The sequence below is a fragment of the Drosophila bipectinata genome, chromosome XL (assembly GCF_030179905.1).
Source record: "Drosophila bipectinata strain 14024-0381.07 chromosome XL, DbipHiC1v2, whole genome shotgun sequence".
Classification (NCBI taxonomy): Eukaryota; Metazoa; Arthropoda; class Insecta; order Diptera; family Drosophilidae; genus Drosophila; species Drosophila bipectinata.
The window spans coordinates 12197630-12221323 of NC_091734.1; the positions used below are offsets into that span (position 1 = coordinate 12197630).

General features: G+C 37.8%; 1 protein-coding gene across 6 annotated transcripts in view; it reads left to right on the forward strand.

The window, feature by feature from the left end:
• raskol (Ras GTPase-activating protein raskol) overlaps positions 1-23694 on the forward strand; it is a 55037-nt gene that overhangs the window by 25488 nt on the left and 5855 nt on the right. For 2 of the 6 annotated variants that reach the window (XM_043210095.2, XM_043210096.2), the window contains one exon: positions 9933-10004. The exons of 2 other annotated variants lie outside the window; for them this stretch is intronic. In XM_043210095.2, coding sequence (XP_043066030.1) covers positions 9933-10004 — 72 coding nt within the window. Of the gene's footprint in view, positions 1-8087; positions 8666-9932; positions 10005-13214; positions 15895-23694 lie in introns of those variants that run through there. 2 more of the 6 variants (XM_070276777.1, XM_017239682.3) reach the window with 2 other exon arrangements.

Genomic DNA, 23694 nt, shown 5'->3' on the forward strand with positions numbered 1-23694 from the left:
CAGGGTCATACCCAGATATTTGGGTGTAGGGCTGGCTGGAATTGGGGTGCCTCCGAGACTGACTCCAGGACAGTCGCCTCTCTTCATTGTAAACGTCGTTTGGCCTGACTTCTCATGGTTGACGGCGATGTTCCACCGTCGAAGCCACGGGTCAAGGATGTCCAGCTGGCGTTGGAGTCGTGCAGAAGCCTCCTCTGGCAAGATTGAAGAGGCCAAAAATGCCGTGTCGTCGGCATATGTAGCCACTAGAAGGCCCTCCTCTTCAGCGACAGGCATGTCGGCTGTGTACATGGTGTACAGGATGGGACCAAGTACACTGCCCTGCGGAACACCAGCTTCAATGGGCCTGTACTCCGATGTCGCATTTCCGCTTCTGACCCTGAACTTCCTGTCGGTCAAGTACGAGTTAAGGAAATCGTAATACTTTTGTGGCAGGTTCCTCTTGAGCTTCGCTTTTAGACCAGGGTGCCAGACCCTGTCAAACGCCTGCTTGACATCCAGGAAAACAGCACAGCAGTAATGTTTTCTTTCGAGGCTGTCCAGGATTTTTGCCACGATCCTGTGGCATTGCTCGGGGGTGGAGTGAGAGCGCCTGAAACCAAACTGGTGATCTGGGATCAAACCAGCCTCGTCCAGTACTGTCTGCAATCTGCGCAAAAATACTCTCTCGAGTATTTTGGAGATTACAGACAGTAAACTAATCGGCCTATATGAGGCGAGATTAGTTTCTGGCTTTCCAGGCTTTGGGATCAGGATGACCTCCGCCTGTTTCCAGCAAGTGGGGAAGTGTCCACTCTCTAGGCACGCATTATAGATCGTTGTGAGCCTTCTTATTCCTGAAGGTGGGAGAAGCTTGACCGCGAGTGCCTCTATCCCATCTGCACCCGGAGATTTTTTGGCGTTAAGGCCTGACACCTCCTCCTTGACCTCTTCCTCCGATACGGGCTCCATCTGGCTAAGGTCCGTGGGTGGTAGGGCCAGTACGAACTCCGTTTCTGCTCTGTCCTCTTCCGTGCACATGTTGAATGGCTTGAAGGCTGCTTCGAGGTGAGCAGCGAAAGCATCGGCCCTTTCCTGATCCGAACGACACCATCCACCGTCGGATTTTCGTATTTGGGCGACCCTTTGCTTGGGACGCTTTAAATGGCGGGTTAAGTTCCACAAGTTGTGATGGGGGTCCCAAAAGTGCCTCCACGCCAGCCTCCTCGGGCCTGGTGGCCATGTGTAGCCACAAACAGCAACAAGTACACTTGAAAAAAGCTTAGGAGATTACTTGTTATGGATGGTTAAAAAATATAGAAAATTAAAGGAAGGGGGTGGCCTCTGAAGAGGCTTTTTTAGAGGCCTGTCCGTCAGTTTTCTTTGTATTCTTCACTCCTCGTTAAAAGATTTAATAAAAATATAGGTATACAACTTTCTAAAGTTTTATTCCCTATAAAAATACAACATTTAAGGCCATTTCTTTTTTATTGATCTTAAGTTCCAAAGAGCTCTATACTGGCATGTCCGTTTGTCCACCTGTCCGTCGATTCTTATTGATTTTTCCCTCCTAGTTAAATTTTTTTATTAAAACCTAACTTCACAAAAATAATATTTTTTCTTACATAATTGATCGAAAGCTTACTAGTCTGTCCATTAGTTACTATGTTGTTAGTTAGTTACTATATCCGTTAGTTACCATGCTTGTTTCTGAGCTAATATTAAAAGCTATCCTTATAAAACTTATTGAACAAACTTTATAGATATTACATATGTGTTTTTTGTATAGAATCTTTTGGCATTTTCCGAATCTAATTCTTCAAAATGTTGTAGGGAAATGTTCGTACATACTATAATTGTCTGACAGAATTTCTTGGCCTTTCTTGAATTTCTTTAATTATTAAAAATTATTTCTTTCTGTGCCTTCAACTTCAAAGTAAAATTGCAGTTTGATTGGAGAGAGTATTAAACATTACCGAGAAGAGAATTACAAGAATTCTATGTGGAAGAATTTGTTTGTGGAAGAAGCTTTGCTTTTTATGGCTTTGCCGAATTTGGCTTGTCTAACCAAAAAAAGAGTGTAGTTTAGATAATATATTTAAAATAAATAAAATTTAAATTTAGCTTGAAAAAATATAGTTTTCTATTTTTTTTAGAAGTATTGTTAGTTTCTGCGTGAAACATTTCCCATATATTGTCTGTTTGTATCTTTGTATCTATGCATCTTTGTATCTTTGTATCTTTTTCCCGACCATTTTATCATCATTCAGCAGTGCGTGTGCCCAAATGTGTGTGTGTGTGTGTGTGTGTGTGTCGCAATTATCACCGCAATCATTGTGGTCCATTTTGATCTCATCACTAACGTCAATTACGCCGCGACTTCAATTCGCCGTTTGCCGGCTAAAATGAAAAAAAAAATTGAAGAAAAAAATCCATCCAGAAGAAAATAAAAATGTTGCTGAAGAAGAAGAAAAAATACAAGAAACAGAGGTGGGGGTACAGTGGCTCCCAGTGTAGATGCGAAAAAAACGAAAAGATGAAAGAAATGCCATAATAGAAATCTAAGATCTTTGGCTTTGCCTTATTTTACTTAGCTTGGCTTTTGTTTTTGTATTTTCTGGCCATGTTCTCCATGATCCCAGAGAGAGGGAAATGACCTAGGACCGACCGGAGCTGCAGAGCCCACGGCCCTTTTTCTTCAATATCGTAATTCCATACAACCTCCCTATCATAATACCTGCCATGATCTGCGCAATAATGCACTGGGAGAAATACCTAAAAATTGGGGTGCTTTTATTTTTGAAATTAATAATCAGAACTTATTAACATGTAGTTTTTATTAATTTTTAAGGCTTTTCTTCAATGAAAATATTTAAACAAATATTAAACATCATGTATTTCTTAAAAAGTTGTGGAAAAATATCTGCTGTTTTCAATAAAAATATTTTCCAGAAATCATAAAAACATATTAATTTCTTCATAAATTCGATATAATCTTCTGAAGTATCTTTGTTCAAAATTTAGTTTTGTAGACTTGCAGTTAATGACTTGTGTTCGAAAACTTTGTTGAAATTTGTTTTAAAATTGAAAAGCTACTCTTATTTCTATTCAAAAATATTTAGAAAACTACTAGCAGTTATACTATAGCTCCAAACATTTTTTTAAAAAAGACAACACTCTTTTTTAAACTTTATATAATTATTTTTCAGTATCTATATATTTTTCTTGGTGCACGCTTGCATAACACCCTGGCATAGTTGGTTGCGCTTTACTGGCGCTTGGCGTTTTCGTTGGCGTCTCTGCCAGCATTCGCTATTATTGTCAGTCGTTGTTGGTGGTTCTATCATATTATAGTTATAGTTCTAGCGACAATAGATGGAAATTTTCCCACGTCCCCGCAGCGGCCAGAGAGTGCCTATTATAAGGCGATACTCATTATAATATATATTAGCCATAAACCTAATGAGCTTGGGCTTGAGCTCCTCCTCGCAGTCGGGGTCTCTTCCAAATTCGCTGGAACATTAATTTGCAAAAAGTAACAAAAGTAACAAAAACTAAAATTATAAAGAGCTAAACAAAGAGCGGCTAAAATTTTTAAAAATTATATGAAAAGTCCAAAAAACTATTGTCTTTGAAATGTCCAAACTCTGGTATTTTTATGGCTTTACTTAAAAAAGACTATAATTTAAAGATAAATATTTAAAAATTCTGAAAAACAATGAAAATAGAAGGCAAAACTTGGTTTTTAAAGAATGATTTTCAAGGTTTAGCTTAAATTGCATGATAATATATTAAAATAAAATATAATACTCCTAAGGTCTTGCAGTGTGGGAAGCTTAAAACCTCTTCCAAAAAATGTCATAATTGTACAACCTCATATTACACTCGATTTTAATCAAACTCCCCTTTGTATCCAACTGATTCATAAAGAAATACAGTGTTGTTTTGGGTTCATGGGAAGTTGTTGGAAAAAGCGAAAGCCTTATCTGATTTCTTGGGATTTATGAGGAGGAAATGCTAGGTTTTCCTGAAGCTGCTGATCATTTATCATCTGTTAAAACAGTCTCTCTCTTAACTTTTTCCTTCCTTCTGTTTTTATCTAGCTGTTGTTCTTTACACCTTTACCTGAGTCATCCATCCTCTGTATTTTCTTTCTTTATATAGCTTATCACTTGGCTTTTTTTTTACCTGGAAGCTCTATTATCCCAGGCCCAGGCAGAGGCCCGCCCCCAAGTGCAATTATAGAAAGAGAGATATATTGTAGACCTGCATACATGCATACATAATCAGTAATGTCTGGGCAAAGTCTACGTATGGATTGACGTCGCTGTTTTTGACGTTTTTATACTCTTTCCACCTAGGAGGGTATGGTGGAAAATGTTAATATCTTTGTAAATCTTGCTAAGATATAGCTATAACATTGAGCTCTTTTATAATTTAATATACGTATACTCGGGCTCAAAGTTCCAAAACTATGAAGCTAATAATAATTCTTAAATGAACCTAGCACAAAGTATATAAAAGATCCTGAACCTCCTTACGATAGTCTTTTTATCGGATTTGAACTTTAGCTTTCATAACTAACAAGGCCAAAACCTAAGCTCATAAAAACCTTCATAGGCCCATTAATTTATAGCTCTAATTATAGCTTTTAAACTACGTTAGGAACTACGATAGTTTCTGGTATTTATTTGTTGAAAAATTAGAGTGACCATAAAAGCATACACTTTTTATCAACCTCTAGCGTTCTTAGTTTCAAAACTCGCAAGCCCCAGTACCTATACTATATCTTCTCTCTCAGTCCCTATAGAAATAATAAGGTTATTTGTAAACTTTTTCCTCCTAAAAATAGAGTGACCATAAAGAGAATATAGAATATAGATTCTTATTTAAAAACTATCAATTTTGATATCGATCTTATCATCTATAATCTATAAAACCACAAATCTTGTATCTTCTTAAGGAATAGCCTTGATCCTTAGAATAATGCCCCATATGACCCCCACAGCCTAAGACCCATATTATCCTACACAAAGAACCAAATTTACTTTTGGTATTTTTTTTTTAATAGAGTGACCATAAATTATAGAGTGATCATAAAAATAGAGTGACCATAAATTATAGAGTGATCATAAAAATAGAGTGACCATAAAATTCGTATCCCCCCTTAGGTTTCTTAGTTTCAATCCTATCAAGCCCAAAACCTGCATAAACTATACAAGCCACCTTCTCTCTTAGCCCCTATAGGAATAACCTTAACCTTTGTAATTTTTTTATTTTTCTAAAAATAGAGTGACCATAAGAGCATACAGCTTTCGGTTCCGCCGGAAGTTGAGGCTTTCCTTTCGTGTATTTTTTTTTTCTTTTGGTGCCTGTTATCGACAACGTGCAAAAATGCATCTCTGTCAAATTATTCATTATGCAGACGGGATGCTTCCAAATTTAACAAAAAAAAATTTTAAATGAAAAAAATATATATGTATATCCAACACAATGTGACGCCAACGCCTTTTGTTGTTAAAACCACAACAACAACAACAACAAAAACAAATAATAAATCGGAAAAAAAGAGCTTTCAGCTTTGAAGCGTTGCATGCTTCTGCTGCCTTTATATGGCGCATCCGTTGCAGTTGCCGCTTTTGTTTGGAGTTTTTCTCATTTTCCCATACAAAAAAAAAAAAAGAAAAAAATATAAATAAAAAATACACTGGCCAGCAGCAGCCGCAAGAGGAGTCATGTATCCGTATATATACAAAGATATACACAGATATATGTACGTATGTACACTTTGTATAGGAACTGACTTGGGACTCAGGGCAGCATATCGAATTCTGAGCACTTCTGGCCATTGGCTTGCACTTCCGTTTAAATAAAGGTGGAAAAAAGGAACAAAAAACCAGTGGAAAGAGACAGCGAAAGTGGCCAGAACTGTCTGGGCGTACAGGTGCCGATGTAGGCGTCTCGCTTGAGAGAGTAAAAAAAAAACAGGACATTAATATACACGGGGAGAAATAGTATTCGGTTTTATGTTTACAAAAAATCAAGTTTCTGAAAGAATGTGGCAGTTTCTTAAGCTTTTAAATTATATTTTAGAATCAAATACTAAAAAAATAATATTTCAAATATATATGGGTAAAGAAATAAGAGACAACATATGGTAGTTTGAGAAATATTTACAATATTCTGCAGAAAAATGAAATATTTAACAAATAAACTACGAGATATACATATTTGGCTCTTTATTAATTTTCTTCCTTAAGGAAATCTGATAAAATTAAAGTAATTAATGTTGTTTTATATAATATGACATAAAATACTATACCTATTAGGTAGATAACTAAGGAAACTTTTTAACTTTTCATAGAATTTGAGGTTTTCTATTTAAAATTAAAAAGATTCTTTGATATTTTCAACATTTTAAGATATAAAGCCACAAAGTAAATGTCCAAAAACTTCATATTTTACTCAGTACCCCTCATAAATCTCTTCCCCAAAATCCCTTTCACATAAAATAGAAACCATAAAAAATGTCCCCATATTTTCTCCCAGTGTAGAGCAAAGAAGAAAGAGAGATAGTGGAGAGAACAGCTGCTGCGTGTCTGTCGTAGCTACTGTGTTGGAGAAAGTAACAAAAAAATAGTCAAGTCTGGCGAAATTTATGTTTATCACCAGAGCACGCACAGGGAGAGAGGGAGGGGGGTGGGGAAAAAAAACTAGAAAATTAATATATAAATATGCGATGATGGTAGCCAGTTTTCTTTTTGGGCACGCAGCAATTGAAACCAAAAACGGGGCAATATGGAAAATTATTTTAATGGCAATAAAATAAGAAATAATAAGAAACGCACACGCAAGAGGAAAATCGAGTAATGGAAATCAGCAAACCACAAAATTGAGGCCTAGAATTCACACCCAAGGGGGGGAGGGGGAGGTGGAAAAAATGCAAAAACCAAACAAGAGAAAGCCAAAACCAAAAACCGAGGCTACACACGGGCCTCTAAAATCATTACTGATTTTCAACGCCTTGGGCCGGTTGCATACATTATGCTGGGCTCTGGCTATAATTGGCCAGCATTTATCGATTGGCGCCTCGATTACTCGATGGTTTAAGTGAAACCCGCCAAGTGAATGATAAATTAGACCTAATGGTCTGTTATTAAGGCTTGGGTGAGGGTATTCAAGGTTTTGTTTGCTTTTCAAGACTGTATTTACAAATTGTGGCTTGAAAGCTTAGTTTAATAGACTTTATCGATAATTACCGATGATACAGAATTGTATTTTTATATTATATGCAGGTCTTATCGAAGATTTTTCAAATTTTCAGTCATTTTCTTGAACTTTTTTTAAACTTTAAGGTTATTTTAAAGTAATAAAAGTTCTAAATTATAATTCTAAATGTCTTTTCCATAAGTTTAACTTTTTAAAGAGTGTATTCTTTGAGTTTATCATTAAAACTCTCAAACTAAACAAAATTTTGAAAAAATACCACTTAAATACCACAACTCAGATACCTAAAAAAAATACTCTAGTTCCAATTCCATTCGTTCCTAACCCCCAACCTTCTTTTTTTGTTCCGTTTCCATTGCACTCAACGGTCGAAAGCCAACGAGCGTGAAATTGTACAAGTTAAAAGGAAAATTTAAGCCAGAATAATGGCTCTGGGTTGGTTTTTGTGAAAATTCATTGCGCAGTCGCGCGTGTGCAGAACAAGAACCGAAACCGAAGCCGAAACCCAAACCGAAGTAGAAAAGCCACTACGAAAAATTAGCTAGGCAATTTTAGAGTCACAAAAAAAGAGCCAAAAGAATAATACTACATGTGTATATATATTTTTTTTCGGGGGTGGAGCACAGGGAAACACCAGTAGGGGTGCTCGCCTACAGGGGCCAACACGCCATGACCATAAATCTTAATTGCCGGAGCAGGCAAGCGAAACCGAAACCGTCGATGTCAGATGGCCCAAGCCATAAGACATAAAAAAATAAATATTAAAAAAAATAACAAGGAAAAGACCAACACAACAGCCTAAAAACAAAGCCAGACCAGTTACTCAATATTCGCGTGTGTAGAGAAAAAAATTACAATTTTTTTGATTAAATTTCGTACAGGAAACCATGTCAAGTTTAGGGATAAACTAAAGCCCACACAAGCAACTTAAACCAAAAAATCACAAAAATCAAATAAAAACTCAAAACATTGTGAAAATTGTGACTAGAAAGGATACCAAAAATAATCAACCAAAATCCAAAACCAAAATACAAGAAAATGAACTGCGGTGCTTTGCGCGCAATTAGCGACGAGGTGCAAATGCAGTCAGTGGCGGAAAATGCCACAAACCAGCAAAGGAAAATGCACTCCATGCCCCGCAGCACGCAGCCCCCCCAGCACCATCACCAGCAGCAGCAGCAACAACCTCAGTTGTTGCCACACAACCAGCAGACGACGCCACAAACGACAACGGCTCTGCGTCGCAGCACTATGCCACGGGGCAGGGGCCTGGCCTCCTGTCTGCGGGGCGAGCGGGACGATGCCCCCACGCCGCCCATTCATGAGGTGCACTGCGATGTGCAGCAGTTGCAGATGTTGCAACAACCGCAGCAGCTGCAGCAGGATCAGCTACTGCACCAGCAGGATCGCAGCTCGGGGGCTGGATCGGCGGCATCTACGCTGGAAAATGCGGGCAGGAGTAAGTAACAATACGGGAAGGAAGGGGTTTTTGCAAAAATTTAAATATTAAAAAATATAAATATATATTAATATACATAGCTCTATGAATATTTTTTAAAATGTTTCAATATTTTTATTCGTTTTTTCTTAAAGTTGGAACCCTTTTTCTTATCAAAATATTATTTAATATCTTGGAAAGATTTTCAAGATGTTCAACTCAAAAATTCAAGAATATTCCTATAATAATATGTTATTTTTGAAATAACCCTTATATGAATACATTTTTGGAAAACCCTTATTTGAAAACTTAATACATTTTTAGTTTAGTAACGCCTTTGGAAAATGAATACAAAATTGTATTAACTTATAAGTTATAAATACTATATTGCCTATAATTTTTATCAAACCTCTTCTCTTAAAAAAACCCTCTAAAATAACTTTGAAATTTCAAAAATTTAACTATATATCCGATCCGCTTACTCATTATTCATTGAACAAAAATGTAAACATGCTGATAAAAATAGAAAAAAACCAAAAATTCATTAGTTATAAATATACCAGCAAAAAATATATAAAGATTAAAAATAATAGAACCTTTGGAACTAAAAAACTATAACCTTGAAATAAAAAATTCGGAAGAGGAGAGTTCTTCCTAAAGAAGGGAAGGATGGATGGGTGGATGGATGGGATGGAGGGAATGACGGATGTGACATCATCGAGAATCCGCAATCATCATTGCTGGGCAGATGGATGGTATCTGACGGATCTCTGGGGGTCGTTCGGTCATTCCGCTTTGAAGTCAATTGTGTGGCGGCATAATTTTTACAGTTACACAGTTACGGAGTGATGACCCGCGGAAAAGTAGATAATGCAGCAAAAAAAACGAAAAAAAAGAGTGTTGGGAAAAGTGTCAACGCATAATGACGGGTTGATGGGAAACCCAGTAGAGTCAAGTATAAAGTGGCGACTCAGACGCCGTCTAGAGTGGAGATCTCGGTCTCCCCCGGGTCACCTACGACAATTGCACAACTTATGAGTTTGGCCCACATGCCCAGTGCTTTTTAACTTTCTAGTTGTGTTTTTTTGTTCGCGCCAGCAATTTATAATTTGCATTTAATTGAAATGAATTCACAACAAGAGTCAGAAAGTCAGAGGTCAGGTCATGTAAATGGGTCGACAACATGCTTACTTTGGCTTGCCAATTAAAGATAGTCTACATTACTTAATACCCGTCTAATGTTTATATAAACTCATTGTTTTCTTTTTGCTTTTTTTTGTCATTACAGGTGAGTACAAATCGAAGACACTGCCTCGGATTCATTTCGATACGGCGCTAAATGATACATCTTTGAACGAAGGTAACACAACACAACAAGCCTGATTGTTTGAGGGCTTGAATATCGAAACAGCACTCCCCTATGTATATATATTTTTATATATATAATAATTACTCAGCTACTCTCTTATTTGTATGTATATCCACATCTCAATGTCGCGACATTGTTCCCCCGATTACCATGTGGCGCTACAACAAAAAAAAAAAAATGAAAAACCAGAACCCAAAACCCAGAAGACCAGACCTAGAAACCCACAAATGCTCGACTTTTTTTTAAAGCCAGCTCAGCTACAAAAATTATATTATATTTTTTCCCCTAATTCCCGATGAGCTCAACACTGATCTGAGCCATAATCCACACATAGTGTTTTTTTATGACAAAGAGTGTCTGTTTTTGGGTGGGACAACTTTTCAAAACTCGTTTGATTTGCAAGTGAAAATTAATTAAGTAGATATCTTTTCGAGATTGATAGTGCCGGTTCTCCTATCATTAATATTTATATAGACCAGATGATAGTAATTGATTCTACAAACCGTTTCCGATCTTAGTCCGCGACTAAGCCCTGTCAGAAACTAGTTTTAAATCAATCACCTACTGATTGAGATATAAATTAAGTAACGTCAGTTACTGGCTTGACAGTTTTTAATTTAATTTCTGTGTTTTTTTTAAAGGAATTTAAACTATTTCTCCTCTTGAATATTCAAACTCTACACTCTACATACTCTACATACTTTTCTACACAAAAATACTGCACTTTCTGTTGTGTCCCAAAAGTATGCTGCAGTATTTTGTGCTGCATACCTTGAGAGTGCCATTCTTCTACCACCGTTATGTTAATGTAACGGAATTTCTTGTGACAGGATGTTGATTATATAACGATCGGTGGTCAAGGGTTGAAAACGCACCAACTCGCCCCCTACTTGGTGCGACCCGTATTTTCGTATCGCAACCCCTCTGAGAGTTTCCCAGCCCCGTTCGTTGGGCCCGGCCCTATGCTAATAATGCCCATGGATATAATGGGTAGGGAAATGAAAGAATGGTTACTTTCGAGTCGCCCATAAACAAGTCTTCCGCTTTTATTTTGTATTTTTTTTTCAAAGGCACTGGCGAAGGAGGTGAACGTGTCACATAAAACCCCATAGTCACGCACTTCCGCAGCCAAAGAAGGAAAAATTCAAATGGAGGTAACGAGCGTTACCGCGCGAGGGAACGGCCTCGGGGTTCCCCCTAATTTGTATTATGCGTTTGCCCTGCTGCCTAAGTAGTCATACACTAGGGGTTGAGAATTTAGGTTCTTCAAAATAAATATTGATTTAAAAAAAATTAAAATAGTAATATTTGTATCATAAGAAATACAGAACTGTTTAGGGATAATAATAAATGTTAGATATTGAATACAATTGCAATACATAAGAATACGAATTATTTTCAATATTGGTCAGGGTTCGAACTTTACTAGAACTTTATAGTAAAAAATATGTAGAATAATATTCATATATTATTATTTATATTCTTTTATTTATAGTAAAAGGAAATATGTATGAAAATATTCAAAACTTCAGTAAAATCTTTAAAATATTGGTTGTTAAAAAAAAAATATGGAAAATTCTACTATAATTAACTTAGATCGTGGTTTAAAGCTTATTTTGTGGGAAAAATCATTTTTTTTTTAATATTATGAAAAGTATTGTGGTTTAAATTTAAAAATATAACAATAAATGTCTTCTTAACCAAACACAGGAAGAATATGGTGGATTTAATTTGTATTAATAATTGTAATTTAATAATTATAATTTATTAATTATACATTTTTTTAAACAAAAATCCCTTTCATGCTTCTGTAAATATAGAAAATGAAGATACTTAGTTTTCTTCTTGTCACTATTTTCCTGACCACCACTGTGCATCTTATTTACATAAACGCAGACACAGACACAAAAGTGCGAGTGTGTCGGTGTGTGTATCTGTACCTGCTCTCAATTAGATCAATTACGAGGCACATTGCCACTCACGCCCTTATGTTGCGTTCGCCTTTAGTTTGTAGTCTCCGCTTCGTTTCGTAGGTTTTTCTTTTTCTTTTTTTTTCAATCCAATTTCTTACACTCTGCCAGTAAGTCGGGTATTTGGGGGGGGAAAAAAAAAGATACTATCTATCGGTATTCCATAGATACAGAATGCGGCATACAGCATATGGCACATGGTCGGCATTCGTCGATCAATGCCCTGCAGGGAGTCTGGCGTCGAAAATTGACACTGTAGGGTCAACTCTCACGGCGGGATACTTTTCAATTGCTTTCGCCCAGCCAGAGAGATAAAAATAAGAAGAAGAAACAAAAGCCAGTAAAAGTGCGATTATGTAGTCGGCTAAAACCAACTGGCTCCTTGAATATTTCCTCTAATTACTTTTCACAAAGAAAAATGGTTTAATTTCGTTCGGGAAATTGGCAAGAAGATAAAATTCTCTTATCTTTCTAGATGGTCTTTGGAATTTGTATAGTTTAACCGCTATCTTCTCTTAAAGTGCTAGGCTCTCTCTCTGGTATCTACTGACATCCTGCTTAACCCTTAAGGGAGCAACATGTCTGAATGTGTTTACAAAAAATGTTCTTTTTAAAAACAAAAAAATATAAATAATAAAATAAAGTATTAAAAGCCATTACCTTAAATTTTAAACAAAATTTAAAAAATTAGACCCTTTGAATCCTAAAAAGATATTATTACTAATATGGGTTAATGTAATATTTTCCCATAGAATTAGTATATTTTGTTATGATTCCTCTTAGCCCATTGGTACATACATTTTAGCGAAAGGGAGTATTATAATTACAGTGTTTTTATTTTAATTACAAGACTATTATTACTCTTACACATATAAGCTATCTCATTCGCACTCATAGAAAGATAAAAGAGAGCACTGATCGTGAGAGAGAGGGACACAGGGTGACTGTGGCAGTTAAAGTAAAAGCCACAGGGTGACTAGCTCAAAGATCAAAATAGTGTTGCCTGTTTTATACCGTTTTATTAAAATAAAACACATAAAAAAGGAGTTTTAAATAAGAGTTAATATTTTTATAAATAAAAGCTTTTGTAAACCTTCTATTTTATGGAAGAAAATCCTTTCTTCTTATATATTTCTTTGAAAAAAACCGTTGCTTGTCTTAACTGAAACAGCTGGCAACACTGGCTCTCTGGCAACCCTGCGAGATCAGGGTAGGAATCGGCTCTCTGTTTTGGTTACTATATTTCCACTTCTCGACCGAATCGGATGGTCTTCAGGCCAGAATCGCGATCGGGTCGAAACGTACTCGGTTTTTTTTTTTGTTTGTTTCAAACCAAAAACGGTTGCAGTCGCCGAGTAATTAGCATAACAGATCCTCTTCGACAGCTCCTGGCGCTCTCCCGAAGCGCGTGCGCGTCGTTTTTTTTGGCCATTTTCCGCGAAGTTCGTTGTCCTGTTTTCGGATTTATTTATTTTTTTTTTCTGTTTTTTCTAAATTGTTGTGGCGAGTGTTGTTGGTGTTGTTTTAATTGTGGATTTTAAAGATAACCCAAATTCGAGCGCATTCCTGCAAACAAAACAATGCGTGCAGTGCGTGTGTATTAGTGCATGCATCGCCCCTCTCTATCTGCTTATTTGTATATGTTTGTGTGTGTGTGTGGTTGCTGCAACTAAAAACCAAAATTAAACAAAACAACAGAGAATGGAAAGAAAAACTTAACCAAGCGACAATGTGATGCGATGCAGCGATAAACAAAAACAAAAGCACGACCACTGCCACTGCAGAAGAAGCAAAAAAAAAAAAAACGCGGAAATGCACTTGAGCGCATAATTTTTATAAGCCAAGCGACAAACGCACACTTAAAAAAAATTAAAATAAAAAAAAAAGCAAATCTACAGAAGGAATACAAATAGAAGAAGAAGCACCAGAATTAAGAGTCAGCAAAATAAAAAAAAAAAAAAAAGATCAAGAAGCAGCGCTGCAGCGTCAACAAACACACGGGAGCGGAAGGGGGGAGAAAAAAAAAGAGAGCCAGATACCTGCTAGCCTCTCTCACTCCAGAGTCGCTCTCTCTCTCTGTCACTCACTTTTTTTTCGGGCTCTCTTGTGAAATATGAGTGTGCGTGTGTGTGACCTACACTGAGCGAAAAAACACGGCGCCCACAAAATGTTGCAGGCGGCTTGTGAAGCAACAACAACAACAACAACAACAATAGTAGGTACAACAAACCAGGATCAGAGTACGGATCACAACAACACTGCAGTGACAGTGGTGGCAACACCGGAAGAGAAGACCCAACGGAGACGATCGACATTCTATGTGCCGCTGGTGATCGAGGACGAGGAGGAAGGCGAGGAGCAGCCCAAGGACCTGCCCCAGAAGTCGGCCAGCAACTCGAGCCTGAGCAGCAGCTCGGAGAGCAAGTCGGCCCGGAACTACAGCCTCCGGAAGTCGGGGAGTTCGGTGAAGAGCGGCGTGGCCAAGATCAACGCCCTCTTCGAGAGGAAGTCATCCTCGGCGACGCCGAAGATGTCGCCACCCTGCGGCTTCAACTGGAGCATCAGTGGCTCGGAGAACGCCGGCCAGTACTCGGACTCGGACGAGGACGAGGAGAACTCCTCGGAGGCGCGCCACCGGGAGCAGCTCCTCAAGTCCCTGCCCATCGCGAGCAGTGCCGCCGCCGCCGCCAACTCCTCCTCCTCGCCCTCCAAACTGAAGCGCTACGGCATCGTCCTCAACGTGATCAGCCTGAACGGCAGTGACGGGGAATCGGGATCGGTGGCAGTTCCAGCGCTGCCGCCCACAGCGGCACCCCGCACCCACTTCAACGAGGACAACGACATAGTCCTGGCCACGCCGCCCAAGCCGAAGGCCCAGGAGAGCACCGGCATGGCCCACGACTACGACGATGAGTCGGAGATTAGTCGGATGCAAACCAATACCTCGACGCCGATAAAGCTGATGAAGTCCAGGTCGCGAACCAATATACTGGCCGTGCCGCTGCCCTCCGTCGAAAGGGGTCTGGCGTCAACGGCAGCGTCAGCAGTGACGTCATCGCCGTCTAATAAAAACACGACTACGACCACGACAACGATTACACTCCGGGCCAAGTCGAAGACTCTGCCGCAGAACCTATCGCCCTCAGTTGTACTGCGAGAGGCGGCGGCTCTGGATGAGCTGGAGCGCAAGCGGGAAAGCCGGGAGAAGCACCACGACCACGATCGCGAGAATCGCGAAAAGCAACGCCAGCTGTTCGGATCGGGACTAGTGTCCGGGTCGCCGTATAAGCTGCAGAACAGCTCGTCGGCCACCTCCATACTGACGCACAGCTTCCCGCCGAAGAACCTCTTCCTGCTGAAGTCGACGCCGAAGCTGTCACCGGACGTGGCAGCCGCGCCACCGCCCATTGCGGCCATCGCCTCGCCCCCCAAGAAGTCCCTCAGCTTCATCCGGCGCGCCCACTCCACCAAAGTATCCCGAAGCAACTCCCTCCTCAAGTCCGGCCAGAACAGCGGCCTCCAAGGGGGCGCGGTGTGCGGCATCGGGGGCGGTATAGCTGCTACCGGCGGCGCCATGCACCAGGGATCCCTGTCCAGCTGTGCGGGTGGAGGGGGTGGTGGCAGCGACAGCTCCAGCGGCTACGGCAGCTGGGGGAAACACTTCTACCAGCCCTACGACGTCTGCCCCCTGAGCCTGGACGAGCTCAACTGCTACTTCCAGGCGGATCACTGCGAGGAGCTGATCTGCGAGCGCTTCAAGATCAAGGATCTGGCCATACACCTGGCCTCCACATCCGTATCCGTATCGGGAGCTGGAGCTGGAGCTGGAGGGGATCTCTCTGTCAACGAAACCGGAGATTCAACGGCAACGGTCACGGCTGCGGCGGATGACGATGCAGGACATCATTCTGGTAGGTGGCTCGAAATGGACTTCCGGTTCCCCCTCCCCCCGGGAAGGGGAAAGGGGAAGGAAAACCAACCCCCGATTCGATCGAACGATCCCCGGGTGTCGTACAATGGGGTTTATGTATCGAGCACGACGATCACGTTTGCTTCGGTATTCCTCCTCTATCTGGGCAGGGTCACGATAAGATAGTACCGTGTCCACCCTCCACCCTCCGCCCCTGATGCCCCTGCAAGTACAGCAGAGGTCAATGGTGTAGGACCAGTTGTCTTTAAGGGAATATGTGGAGTTTATAACAAAATTTTGTTGGGGATGAGTGAATATTTTATAGATCTTATAGGGGATCTTGAGATCTATAGAATTATTATAATAATCATTGAAAAATTGAGTATTATTTAGTTACTGAGAGAACTCTATTTAATCTTTTTGGTTTTAATCTCTCAGATCTTTGAGATTAGCTCTTGGAATATTGTAATATTAGCTCTAGGGGTATACCAACTTATAGAGTATTATATATACTTTTAAAGGTTGAAACTTGAATATCCAGAAACTTGAATTATTTTATCAATTTTTCAGAATTCTATACCATGATTTGAGTTATTATCTATTAGTTCTTCAACATTACCTTAATAGATTCTTTGAGAAAATATAAGCTCTATTTATAAGGGTTTAGAAACTACCCTATATAAAAGAATAAAAATATTAGAAACTTGTATATATCAAAATTTAAGATTATTAAAACAATTTTTTTAGATAAACCATATATAGTACACTACATTTTACTATATTAGAGTTTCTTTTTTTTTTAGCTATAATTTCTTAGTTCTTTGATTTAAACTTTGAAATATTAAGTTACAAACTGTCTGGGTAAACGTTATATGGGGATGTATTTAATCAGAAATTTGGATATCCAAAAACTTGCATTATTTATCCAGACACTATAGCATGTTTTTAGTTATAATCTTTTAGATTTTCAAGATTACTTTCAAATTCCTTAAGAAATGTTGTTATTAAGGCCCTATTAGTATCAGAACCTTATATAAAAGAACCCGAAACTGGAATATCCACAATTTTGAATTTTTTAGTCAGTTATTTGGGAAACTATATTATCTTTTGGGTCATAAAGTCGTCTAAGTTCTTCAAGGTTTAATTTTAAAAGTCTTGAAGTACCTTAATATATGCGCTATAAGGGATCTATAACAATGCTATATAAGGATCAAGAATTTAAAACGTAGTTATTCAGAAACTTTTTTACTTTATTCAGAATAATTGCAAACCTTATATTATCTTTTTAGCTTTAAATGTTATAGATCTTCAAGATAACCTTTCAAAATATAATAATATATTATAATAAGCACTATGAGGGACAAGAAACCATTCTTAGGGATAAGGATAAGGGATCAGAACCTTGAATATTCAGGATTTGAAGATTACTGATTCAGTTATTTGGAAGTTTATTTTATATTTGAAGTTACGATATTATCTCAAAGATCTTTAAGATAATCTTTTGAAATATCTAAATATCGCTATAGAGCAATAAAAGCTTTATCATCTATAAGAAACTATCCTCTATAAGATGTTTAGTAACATGGATTCTTTAGCCAACTATTAAGAACTCCCTACAGTTCTTTAGGCTATACTCTCTGACCTCTTGACCTCTATAACCTCTTCTGAGATCTACAACTAAACCCTATAACTAAACTATACAAAGGACAAGGGTTCCAAATGTTGGATAGCCCACCGTCTCCTGCTAATAGGCATAGGAGTGATTAAAAAAAAGTGATTAGAGCTGCGTAAATTACAGCATTTAATGGGTCGGGTCGGGCTATAGCGCGGGTTTTTATTTTATGGCCAGATGTTGTAAGGGCTATTATGTTGACCGCAGCTGTTTCCCTTCCTCTCTCTTTCGTTTTTTTTGGTTTTTTTGTGTTTTTTTGTGTTTCTTGCGTTCTTCACACTTTCTGGCGGCTTTTATTAAGCCTTCCTGTGCGTTTCTTTTGCGACGTTTGCTACTTTATTTACACACGATCGGAGGTGAGCCTCCCCCTTCTATATATATATATATATATACAATGTATCAGTATGTACATTCTTTTCGAACGTACCCCAATTGTGCGGCTCAATTGTAGCTCAATTGGATGGCCCTGGAGGGCACTGAAGCGTCGCACCATGGGCGTATGTATGTATGTATATGATATATATGATATATATACATATGTATATATGGATGTATTGGTGATTCGATAGGAAAGTGATTAGAGAAAGGAAATAATGTAATGCTCGAGTAGTGTGCATCCCATTGCATTTTGATTTTTTATTCCAAGAATCTATTCTTCAGTCTTCTGTGTTCTGTGTTCTGTCTTCTGCGGGCTGTCTTCTATTCTCTTCTCCCATTGCTGGCCATTGAATCGGAATCAGTTTTCTATACTTGGAATAGGCCATCCAATCCATTGCATTACAATGACTTCTAGGGGGGTGGGGGGGATTACGGAGAAACCGTTAAAGAAGCAGCCCATCGTCGATTATGGCCAATTGTCGATCGTTCAGATCCGTTTCAGTTCCACTGTGCGGCGTCTTTCGGCTTATACGCTCTCTCTCGCTCTCTCTCTCTCGAGATCGGAGAGAGGGTGGTCGTGCTGGCCACAATTTCAATTTCGTTGCCGCTTTTTTTTTTTTTTTTTGTTATTTTAATATGATTCACACACACCCGCACCAGAAACCAGTTTGTTGTGGAGTGCGAGCAGGACAGAGTGCCGACAGAGGGCGGAGTGGGAGGAGGGGAGGAGGGGAGGAGGGGTATACCTACAAACGAGTCGCTTTATTCGAGAAAAAAATGAGACGAAATTATGGCTGGCTCTTGTTTTGGCTTTGTTTCCAGATGCAGTGGCTTGGGTTTTCAATAAAATTAAGGGTTTTTAAGGTTGTAGGGAAGGAAACCCTTTAAAATAAGGGAGCACTTATTTAAGAAGAAAATTAATTAAAGAAATCATCTAAAAATCAATAAAAATAATAGTTAGAACCCTATATAATTAGACACCAAATATCTTAACTATCTAACTATCTAAATATTTGATAGTTTTCTTACCTTAATGAAAGAAATCCTACTGATGAACTTAAGGAATAAAGAAAATCCTGAAGAAATAATAATAATGAACTAAATATAGTAGTATATATTAGTAGTAGAATACTTCAATTTATACATAGTATATCAATTTATTTATTTGAAAATTAAGGATTATCAAACAAATAAATAGCACAAAATTATTATATATACATAAATTAAAGTATTAAATATTATTAATTTTAAACCATAATATAGATATAATTTATTAACCATTAATTATACAAGTAAAAAGCATTAGCAACTACAAATGGGCATCAAAGATTTTACATTCTTTAAAAAATGAGAGAAATAAGATACTGTTTTTTGTTAATAATTCTAACACACATACTTTAGATGATTGTATTATTATTTTTTTAAATTCAAATAGTTCAAATAGTTTTGGTTTTGAATTTCAATGGAATAGGATCAAAAATTTTAGATGGGATGTTTAATTGTTGAAACATAGATCCAGAAATACTCCCCTAGTTGTACCTTATTGAACTTAGAAAGTCGGGTAGTTGCAGAATAGTTAGGAAAATTAGACCAAAATTTGTCTAAACATAGTACACCTTATAGTAGTCACTAATGGAGATTAGGGAGCTATAAAACTTAAAAAAAATAGTAACTCTTATTATTGATTTTTGAAAAACAATTCCAAAATAACTCTTATTATTAATTTCCTCTATTTCATTATCTAAATGGAAATATAAATCTTATTTTGAATTTCTTTTATATTTGGTATCAAAATTGGAGTCTAACTTTTGAAATATATATTAAAACGGTATTATTATATTCCCTACGATAGAACTAAACAGACATTATATCAGCCAAGTCCCCCAACTAATAATCTCAAAGAATATAAACAATATTTCCACAACTATGCAAATAAAATCAATTAAATTAGTAATCCTAATCCCCAATCCCCTGGGAATATTTATATAATATTTTGACTATCAAAACTCAGTATTAATAACTGCATTTTAATTTATCTTTGTTAGCTAATAAAGCTGGATGGCTCTATAATATTTCTATTTTGATGAGTTACACAAGACCCCAAGATCCGAGACCCCAAGTCTCGAGAGCCAGCAAACATGATCTCCCCCTAGACGCCATCTTACTCTAGTGGCTCCAGCTTTTCTTTATTTATTTTTTTTTGTGAGGCGATAAGGAGGACCAAACACTTCTCAAACCATATTTGTTATTTTTATTTATTTTATTTTTTATTTATAAGCATGTCGATAAAGCGACGAACGACGATGGGAAAATATTTTATGATAGACAAGGGTCGAAATGTTTATAATTTTCTATCAGAGACTGCAACTGAGACCGGGACTGAGACTGGGGATGTGTCTGGAAGAAAGCCAAATATTAATATTTATTGATTGATGATACCTTATCGGAGGAGGGTTAGGGGAGGTGGAGATCCCGGCACATCACATCACTCACCGGAGAGTGTGTGTTGACATTCGTGAGATAGAGTCTCGGGCCTGTGGAGGGCCATATATCTGCCACGATCGGTGGCTAGTTTCATTTATCAGAGCCAGAGCCCGTCTCGGCGATAATTGAGGCGGCCCGGCCGCCTGACCTTATCGCACAGTTAGCATCTGCCCAAGGGTATCAATCAATGACTGCTTTCTTTTTCTCTTATTTTTTTTTTTTCACTTAAATCCGTTTTAATTATCTCAAAGAAATGCTTCCCCAAAAATCCAACAAAATACCCAAGAACTGTGACTCAAGCAGATGAGCAATCGTGAATGGGGTCTGAGGTCCGGTGGCATGGTCATCTCTGGTGATCTGGCCAAAAAAAAAAAAAGCTTGATTACACACAGATCATGTGTGTAATAGGCCCTAACCCGATCTCCGCTGACTTCATCGCACTATATAAGCCAACTAGACCTGACCAGACCTTATAGAGCACTGGGCTTAAGGTAAGCGGTTAGGATTGAGGTATTAGTTAGTTTAAAGTGGAGTGGAGTTTAAAGTTTTCAATTTTAAAATTAAATATTAATTATGAGCGAGCTTAAAAGTCTGGTCTGAGGTACATAGAGCTCGAATAAAATTTAAACATTTTCAAAGCAGATAATAAACTATTTTTTAAGGGGCTATGCGCAGTTAGGATGTTAAAAAAGATCTACATTTTTTGTACTTTGTTCTAAGATACATATGTACATGTCTTTTTCAATTTTGAACTTAATCCGATATATATTTCAGAGCTATTGGTTAGCTAAAGGTACCAGCTAAAGTTAGCAAAGGGTACTAGGTGCGTTTTTCTTAAAACGGAGTTTCTAAAGGCGGTGATCTCGATTTTGGTCTGAAATTTTTACACTATCTTTATGAATATATTCCCGAAGTAATAAACAAAGGAATTTGATTTCAAAAAGGTATTACCAATTTTAGTCGACAATTTAGTTGAAAAGTTTCAGCAAAATGTTGTCAAAAATGGGAGTTCTTTAAAACTTTTCATTCATTACCTGCATTGATGTATTCTTAACCCATTATTTTGATGGATTTCATTTATGGATTTTAAATATTCCAAGCAGACAAAAGCGAGATCACCGAAAAGTAGCTCTTTTCTTACAAATTTTACAAAAGTGGAATTAGGGAAATATATTTACATGATAATTTTACATGATTTTACTCAACATTATCCTCTTAAAAGTAGCCACTAATTCAGTAAATAACAATTACCATAAAGTAGCTTAAGTTCTCTTCGAAAGAAATATTAAAAAAGGCAAATCAACTTTTTTTGGTCAAAAAATACTACTATAACCCTTGCTAGAGTCTCGAGACCTCATCGATTGACCTCTCCAATAAGAGGTTGGCTCTAAAATAAAACTGCCAGGCCTTTCTGAAGGAAACTGCTGCAATAAAGCATAATCGTTCCCCCATTCCCTGCTTGGGAAATATGATAAGCTCTAGTTTTGCCCTAGATTGTGGTTGGAAAATATGAGAAAAAGTATACATAACTGTATAACTGTACATATATATATATATATATATACGTATATATGGTTCCGCATAGATAAGATCCGTTTCTTATATACCAGAAATCCTTTCATAGAAATTATTTTTTTCCTTTTTTTTGCTTCTTTATGGATTTTTTGCTTTGGCTTCTTTTTTATTTATTTATTTATTTACTTTTTTGGGCTTAGCAAGCCTATATTCTAGATTTGGCATATCTCTGGGGGCGTGGAACACCCACCTGGTACAAAAACGGCATAAATGCGCCATATTCGTCTCACCTTTTGGATTTTGTTTGCTTTTTTTTTGTTTTTTTTTTTTGCTTTTTGCTCAACGGGCGGTGAAGATTAAGATGATGATACAGTTGCTCATCAACGAGTTTTGATCTTATATAGGAATATTTCATAAATTGTGCCCCAGACGGCCGCACAGCTCTTCTCCGGGTCCGGGTATTAATAGAAGTTGCCCATCGGTTGCGTGTGTGTGGGGCTGGCTTCTTTTGAATCAAAAATTTATAAAATGACACAATTTTTTTTGGAGTGAATGACAAATCAGTATGTTTGCATCTGGCCATTGAAATGAATCAACCTGTGAACTGATGAACTCCGGAAGACGAGCCCAGTCCGAGGCTCATAAAAAATGAATGAATGACCATTTTGCATGCCATCGCCATCAAAAATCAAGGGGAGGTTGCCAAAGAAATGGTGTCTTTCCCTCCCAGCCCCAGATGAGTCACGGGATGTGTGTGCGGATGTGTTCTCTACTCGGGGTTCCGCCTCCGCCATCGTTCAACTCATCAAATCCAACAAATCCCAGAAATCCAAGCAACCCATCCCCCCATACTACTGTACTTTGTAGGTGGCCTGGCCTGCCTTCGACAAGGTCGCTTTGTTTTCTCTAGGCTGTGTGTACCCTCTAGGTCTCTAGTCTCCAGTCTACCGTCTTTCTTCTTGATGTTCCTTTGTGGACCGCACTTTATGCGGGCGGCGATGTAAAGAGCCAACGGGGAAGGATGATGGCGATGCCACAGAGACGAAGAAACCTGTTTTTGGGCCTCGGATTCCCGTTTACCTTCAGTTACAGGGGTTCACTAAGAGAAAATGTTCTCAAAAACTAGGTTTGCCCTATGAATTACTAGAATTGTACCTGAAAGGAAGTATTTTTATCTGCGAGTTATCGATTTTATCGATAAGTTATTGAAAAAGTGCCTAAAGCAGGGCTGGTGGGGTAGGGAAGTCTCTTTAAAAAAGAAAGAAGCTTTTTTTATTATAAATTTTAAAGAAAAATGATTAGAATCAAGTTTTATTTTAACTAAGGTTTATCGGTTTTATCGATAAGTTTTTTTAAAATTGCATTAAATGGGAAGTCTCTCATTTTTAATGACTTTTTTAACCACATAGTTAATCTTTTAACAACAAAATATATATTTCAACGTTTTATCGATCAGATCTATAAGCCATAATTAAAAATTCAAGCATTTCTCTTCATAGATAAGGGGTTTTAGAGACCTAAACAGTAGGTGTAGGACACTTAATTTACACACCTAAATAGCATTTTTAGAGACTTCTTAAAGGCAAATTCCATGTTTTAATGCAATATTTCAGTAATTTATCGATAAAATCGATGTCTGAATTTAAGATACTTTTTATTATTTTTCCTTCCAAAAGGAAAAAGGGGTTTTTAAATTCAAAAGTCTCTGAAAATGCGTTTCTACAAAAAGAAACAATACCAACAATGAAGTAT